General features: G+C 43.2%; 1 protein-coding gene across 1 annotated transcript; it reads right to left on the bottom strand.

Annotated features, from left to right (window-relative positions):
- Positions 1-2,332: 2,332 nt before the first annotated feature.
- Positions 2,333-4,771, bottom strand: LOC138696046 (uncharacterized). Its single transcript, XM_069820548.1, has 4 exons — positions 3,628-4,771; positions 3,350-3,547; positions 3,084-3,266; positions 2,333-2,998 (listed from the first exon to the last, which is right to left on the bottom strand). Exons 1-4 carry the CDS (start codon positions 3,652-3,654, stop codon positions 2,972-2,974), a joined length of 435 nt encoding a protein of 144 aa, XP_069676649.1. The 5' UTR covers positions 3,655-4,771; the 3' UTR covers positions 2,333-2,971.
- Between the last annotated feature and the right edge of the window lie 3,161 nt (positions 4,772-7,932).

Below are 7,932 nucleotides of genomic sequence, written 5' to 3' on the forward strand. Positions count from 1 at the left end.
GACAAAGAATCAAAGACGAAACGTACCAATGCTAACATTGTGTGCACAATAAATGTCGCCAAGAGAGCTATTAGGTCTCGCCACATGGGAACGGTAAGTTTGGCAACTCGACCGTTGTTACCATAGCAACAGGCCTACTACACTGTGAGACATTCAGTTGTTTTTCCGATCGCAACGCTCCTGTCATGTCCCATCTTTAAAAAAAAACAAGTATAGTCTTCTGATTTCCAGAGCTTGTCTTCTTCATTGGAGTTGATTGTTTTCCAGCTGTAAGGAATTCTTTCTTTTTTTTTATCGCAAGTACTAGCTTGTATGAAAATCCGCTAGCATCTGCAGTCTGCTTGGCAGCCTGAGCCACAGAACAAGCGCCACACTACTGCAGGGGGTCTTTGTCTGCAAAGAATTGGCTGCCGTGTCGGATGAGTACGAGATGGTGCATTGTATATTCCAGCCACCTCCACACTGTACACCGTAGAAAAGTGCATCCTGGCTCCAGTCCAGCTTCCACGGACTCCAGTGGGACAGTGGGTGCATCCCATACCCCGAACTCCGGCGCCTACTGCATATGGTCGCTCAAGGAGTGGATAAAGTGTATACCAGTGGTTGCCAAACACCACGAAATTGTGACGTAATAGACATGCAACCCGCACACTATCGCAGGTAGAGGGGTGGAGTGGGTATCTCCTCAGGTAATGCAATGAATAACAGTGCAGAGACGTAGTGTGACCAAAAAACAAAAGCAATATAATATTCTTCTACTTACTAACTACACACACTTTTTTCCACGTTAATTTTTTATCATCCTATTTATTATTTTTGTATTATTAATAAAATAAAGTGTCCACACCTGTGGAGTAATGGTTAGCGCGTCTGGCCGCGAAACCAGGTGGCCCCGGTTCGATTCCCGATCGGGGCAAGTTACCTGGTTGAGGTTTTTTCCGGAGTTTTCCCTCAACCCAATATGAGCAAATGCTGGGTAACTTTCGGTGCTGGACCCCGGACTCATTTCACCGGCATTATAACCTTCATCTCATTCAGACGCTAAATAACCTGAGATGTTGATAAAGCGTCGTGAAACAACCTACTAAAAAATAAATAAAGTAAATTTATTCTCTTATTTACCATAAAAAGAACGTATACTTTACATCAGCAGATATTTGAAATTAGAAAACTGTACCCGGCTGGTCACGAAGTTGTAAATTACACTACATACTTCAAACAAAAAAAGTTGAAGTATTTTACTCCGATTGAGATATTGAAGCCGATACTTTTTATTGTTTATTTATTAATGAAATATTCAAATTACACTACACACGTGCGAAAAAAAAATTGGAACTATTTTACACCGATTAAGACATAGAAGCCAATACTTTTTATTGTTTATTTATTAATGGAATATTCAAATTACACTGCATACGTCGAAAAAAGGTCGAAGTATTTTACCCGATTAAGACATAGAAGCCGATACTTTTTATTGTTTATTTATTAATGGAATATTCAAATTACACTACATGTCGAAAAAAGGTCGAAGTATTTTACCCGATTAAGGCATAGAAGCGGATACTTTTTATTGTTCGTTTATTAATGAAATATTCAAGTTAGAGCTAAGGGCGTGGTAGTCTCCATAAAAAGAAGAATAATGACAACATACATTGTTCTTTTATACGTCATTTAAAATTTTACAAGAAATTCTCATATTTTTGCCTTCTGCACACTTCTTAAAATTAAGTTTTTGCTTATCTATTTTCGAAAAGACATCCAAACATATTATCCTACACACTTGTAGCATTACATGCGTACGTCCGCGCTGATAAATGTCTTTACTTATATCGAAGTGAAGGCTGTAAACAGAGAGTGGGGGTATGATGCCATGGTTACGCATGAGTGGAGACAGGGGCATGTATCGCGACACAGCTTTTGGCAATCACTGGTGTATACCAAAGGAGAGAAGAAGACATACTTGGAATCAATATTGGAACGCGATGTCATTGATTTGCATACAATTGGCTGCCCACCGCTGAGGAATTTAAAACAGCATGTTGGGATAAAGTCTTTTCCATTGTCGACGTGCTAATATTCAATGTTCACTACAGAATATATATTATGTGCTGTACAATTGGCTAACAGGAAAATAAATGAGCTTTTTTTGTGATATCATAGTCTTATTTCCTCACTCCCATGTGCGGGATAAGGGTACAGGATAGCTCCCCCCCTAGGATAACGATCCCACCCCCGGTTAGGTGGTTGTAAGGTTCCAATACCAACATGATACACGGAGTCATCAACTTAAGTTTTATTCACATTAATTGAATATTTACATTAATTGAAGCATACTGCACTCACACACACACACACACACACACACACATACACGGAGTCATCAACTTAACTTTTATTCACATTAATTGAATATTTACATTAATAGAAGCATACTGCACACAGACACGCACGCCACAGTTTACTATATACACCCACGCAGAACATACACACGCGCATCCCCCCCCTCACTCTTCCCGCAGCGAATACCTGTCGTCATCCGTTTCGGACAACACTACGCCCTCATCAGACGACGGGGTGTCGACCGGAACGAAGTATTCAAACCCTTCCGATGATGACGCGTCATCCACCTTTCCACCGGAAGTGAAAACGTCATCGCCGGACGAGAGCAGGTTCGCTGCACCGGCCCACATCGTCGGGGTTGACGGCGCACTAATCGTGGACGCCGTGTCCCAATCGATGTTCATGGGTGACGGCATCCGCGATCCCGGATGGATGTATTCCGGCGTCGGGGTGAGAACCCTGGACTCGGACTCCGATGGCAGCCTGTACCACGTGGGCTGCCGTGGCGGTCACACGTCCAAGGGTCGCATCCCGGAGGTAGAGGGTGCGGTGAGATCGACGGGCGGCGAGAGGCTTGCTGCGGGGACGGGGCCGGCTCACACGTGTGGTCCAGCGCCTGACTGCTCCTCACTCATGCGCAGAGCACGTTCTCCAGGAACTGAAACATGCATACAGTAAATCAATTCATCATCGCTTTTTGTTACACATCCGGTCCCTCTAAGACAATGTTGTTTTCTACTTACCGTGTGAGCCGTTCTCGCAAGTGTATAACAGGTGTAGGAGCACGGGCGTTGATGCTCCGTACACCCGGCACGTCTCCACATGCGCCATCCCATAGCACTCCTCGCTGTGGAAGGTAGTGCGATGGGATGCTGTGGCCTCCAACCCGCAGAACAGCAGCGGTGCTGTCCAGTCCTCGCCATGTACTGTAACAGTAGACACCACATGCATTAGCTCATAGATCGCTGGTATCATATATTACATCACTTCATGTGTCATCATAACGTACCTCGCCCAGGCAACGATAGAATTCCGGGCAGCCAGGGTAGCATGTTGTCGTCGTTGTCTCGGCCTCCCCCTCCCAGGGGTGGGAGCACACAGTCGTGTGGTTCGACCCGTCGCATAGATGGGTATGGTACTCTACACTATGCTGCTCCCACGCCTGGAGCACCCCCCGCAAGATTCCATCATCCTGCTCACTCCACAACTAGTAGACAAAACATGATACATATTACCCTTTTATGTTCGCCGTGCACAGCGACTAAGTCACTCATATTCTATACGTACCTCCTGCTGGTTCCGTGGCTGTGTCATTCTGTCTTGTAAAAACTGGTGATGGTCTGTCTGATAGGTAGTCGTTTATATACGTATTGCATATGTATTCATCTCCCCCCTGATCCATTGTGTTGATGGCGCACGTGATCCTCACATCCGCTGTAACCGTCACTTCTCTAAAAGTGCAAAATTAACGATTGTCTTGTATTCTGTACTCATCTTCAGAGGAATATATGGAACGTGTTTATATTTTTGGGTTGATTCCCTCATTTTTGCCACCTGTAGTGCCCCAGCGTCCGCTACCACGGTTCTCGCACCATCGCATTCTGTTTTCCTCGGTTCCTGCACGCGTAGTACATCCAGGTCTAGGCGATATGTTGTGATCGTTAGATTACACTCCGCGTATATTTCTTTAATTGTATCAACTCCGGTAAAAGTTGGTAGTAATATTACGAAATCGCCGTGCTCGCCCAGAGACACGACACGGACTCTTCTTCTTCCAGCCCATCGGTCGCATGCGCATCGTCTGCCCGTCTTGTCTTGCCATGTGTACGGCTACCGTTCTCGATAATTTAGGATTGTATATTACAATCGCGAACCTGATATGGTCTCTAAGATAGTGCCCATCATGCACTATCTTCAATGTCGTTGTAGTGCCACCCACCGAGATAGAGTGAATCTGCGCTTCGTTTAACAATTTTATCTTCGCAAACAATGCGTTCCCAATATAAAAGTATGATGACTCCATGTTGACTCCTACTGACGTACTAACCGCTCTTGTTGCTCTCCTTCACACTTTTAATAGTGCGGTGCTCAATCCGCCGGCATCCAGCCCGTTGGGGATGGATTAATTTCCACCATATTGTACTCTCTTTCGTTATCCATGGTCTTCCGATGTCCATAGTAATATAGGCTGTGCGGTGCCCTGGACATTAGCTACACATCGGTATACATTAATCCATGAAATTTTGATGGCAGGAACAGCGACTCGCCATTCTTCAGGTCGGCTATTACTTTCCGCCCGTACTTTGTGTATGCAAATCGCAGTCGCTTAATGGGGTACTCCATCCCTTTAACTAGGTTGCTCACTTTGATGTGGCACATCTTGTCCGGTGGCGGCCCCTCCGTGAAGCCGTCATCGCACTGCATTTCCTGAGGCGACGGCTGCCTCCTAGCAAAGCAATTGCATTTGCACGTAGGTACTGTAGGGCTGCGATAAGTAGCGAGCTGAGCTCCCAAGTCTGAGTATGACTTCTGATCACATATGTATGACATAGTCGCGATAACAGAGACGTGTTGACAGCGTTCTACCCGCGTACAAAAAACATTCGCTCTACAGATGAAGTGAATTTCCACAAATGATAAGATAACTCTCTACGGATATAGTAGCAAACTTTTATTTATGCTCATAAGCTCATTACTGAAACTAGTGTGTACTGCACAAATTCCTTATGACGACATTAAACATTAAGCAATAACTAAGTGAAATACAAATATATACATAGACTGGCCACCTTGAGTATTTTAAAATGGCACTTTCTTACTGAAAGTACAAGGAGAGAAAAGGAAGACAAAAGATATGAACAAATGTTGGAGCACTGTAGGGGCGGTCAAGGTCTGCAATAGGCTGTAGTACCAATGTTGTTGATATAATTATGGTTTATTTAACGACGCTCGCAACTGCAGTGGTTATATCAGCGTCGCCGGTGTGCCGGAATTTTGTCCAGCACGAGTTCTTTTACATGCCAGTAAATCTATGGACATGAGCCTGTCGCATTTACACACACTTAAATATCATCGACCTCGGAGTCCACACTTGTGGAGTAACGGTTAACGCTTCTGGCTGCGAAACCAGGTGGTCCGGGTTCGAATCTCAGTGGGGGGAAAGTTACCTGGTAGAGGTTTTTCCGGGGTTTTCCCTCAAGCTCAATTTTAGCAAATAGTGGGTAACTTTCAGTGCTGGACTCCGGACTCATTTCACCGGCATTATCACCTTCATCTCATTCAGACGCTAAATAACCTAAGATGTTGATACAGCGCCGTAGAATAACCTACTTAAATGAAAAATCGACCTCGGCCGGGATCGAACCTGCAACCTCGAGCATAGAAGGCCAGCGCTATATGTTGATGATGATGATGATGATGATGATGATGATGATGTGTGTGAAGGAAATAGCCATTAGTGCCCTCAAAGGATCTGTTCAGATATTGAGAAATCATTTGTATGGGTGTGATAATGGAAATTTCAAGTTATCTTAACCGATGGCTGTTGATTGGTTTAGATATCAATGCCAATATGTAAATCCGTACTATTATTTTTCTCGCAGTATATGGCATTCATATCATTCTAACCTATCTGATGATATCCCCCCCCCTTTCTTAACTGTAAATGAGCACAAACGCTACTTAGGTGTAAAGTTTTCTGACATTTTGTATATTCGATTATCTCATCGTTTCAAATGGATATCATTTTACCTTTTAGGTCTGTTTCCAAATTATATGTAATACGCTTTGCCAAATCTGGCAACCTTTTCATAAGGGAAGCTAACTTTCTTCGTCTTCTTGGCCTTCGTGTAATATTGTTTATTGTAGTGTGTCTTTTGTTTTATTCTGAAATGCCATTAGGCCTAGTTCTCAAAACTGACGAAAGATGGATTTTGGAAAAATAGGAAATTTATGTAGGAAAATTGACATTTCGCTGAAAACTACTATTTCTCTGAAAATATTTGGATGCCAAGCTTCAAAATGAGGGGCCATTCATTAAAATCCGTTCAGCCGTTTTCCCGTAATTTTATTACCAGTTCAAATTATATATATATATATATATATATATATATATATATATATATATATTTTAAATGCGAATTATTGATGAAACAGCAATCAGCTGTAATGACAGTAGATAGTCTTAACCCTTTTACCAGGAGTTGTTTCAATGTCATCTGATCGCTGGCTAGCCATTTCCCGGATTCTTATGATACCTGCATTACTAACGCCGGCGTATTTAGCAGCTCTGGACGTAGCATGCCTTAGCGGAGCGATTAGCCTCTTGTTTCGAGCCTCTTCGTTACAACATTCTATTACATTCTTTATAATCTTCCTCTCTTTACTGTGTATTACTTGGCCACGCCGTCGAGTTGATCTTTGTTGATCCATTGCTAAATACAAACTGTGAGGAAGTAATGTCTTCGTACTGGTGATACTCAGAGTTATCTGAGGTCCGCAGAATGCACACAGAGGTGATGAGGTTGTCTTCTTTTTTCCTCACTTCCCCGCTCTCAGAAGTCGCTACTAAACGCGGCCCTACAATAGGTGGTCCATGGTATTCCTCAGAATGATGACCGTTCGTGATAAATTCATCATTTTTATACCCAAAATTCACAGTTTCTCTACATCACGTAGCCACCGGCGTGGCTCAGTCGGTTAAGGCGCTTGCCTGCCGGTCTGAAGTTGCGTTCGGGCGCGTGTTCGATCCCCGCTTGGGCTGATTACCTGGTTGGGTTTTTCCGAGGTTTTCCCCAACCGTAATGTGAATGCAAGGTAATCTATGGCGAATCCTCGGCCTCATCTCGCCAAATATCATCTCGCTATCACCAATCTCATCGACGCTAAATAGCCTAGTAGTTGATCAGCGTCGTTAAATAGCCAACTAAATCTACATCACGTACGGTACAAGTTCATACCTGTCGTTTTGGACGTTGAACATTAGCATGCGTGGGCAGGTGCCTGCTTCCTGTCGAAGTACGTGCCTCCCATCATGTACTTCCACTCGTAGGCGTCCGCATCCTGTTGGCATGCTGGGGTAGGGGTCCGCGTCCTATCGGAGTACGTGTCACACATCAGGTACAGTTTGTCCACCGGGTTTCTTTGTATGAAGGCCTTTGAATTTGTTATAAAATGTACCGAAACTTATATTGTACTGGTTTGAAGCTGCCCGAATTGAAAGTTTGCCGGTTGCTACTTTAGTAAGAGCTTCCTCAAGATTCATATCTGAGTAGTTTTTGTAGTTTCTAGATCCTGGCTTCCTTTTGTACGTCCTACCCATTTCTTCAGTCTAAAATTGATAAAGAAATGAAACTGATCAAACTCACCCCAATAACTAAAAACTGTTATTGAATGCGTACTTTACAATTTAAAACTAATTTAATTAATGCTAATCATAGATCAATTATCATTTAAAATAATAGTATATGCGACAGAATAAATATTTAAATAGTTTAATAAGGGTACTCATATTTTATACGTGAATTCACAATATACAGGAAATAACATCTAACGACAATGACTGCTGCACGAAGAATGGAAAAAGTTGTTGAT

This window comes from Periplaneta americana, chromosome 3 (assembly GCF_040183065.1).
Source record: "Periplaneta americana isolate PAMFEO1 chromosome 3, P.americana_PAMFEO1_priV1, whole genome shotgun sequence".
NCBI lineage: Eukaryota > Metazoa > Arthropoda > Insecta > Blattodea > Blattidae > Periplaneta > Periplaneta americana.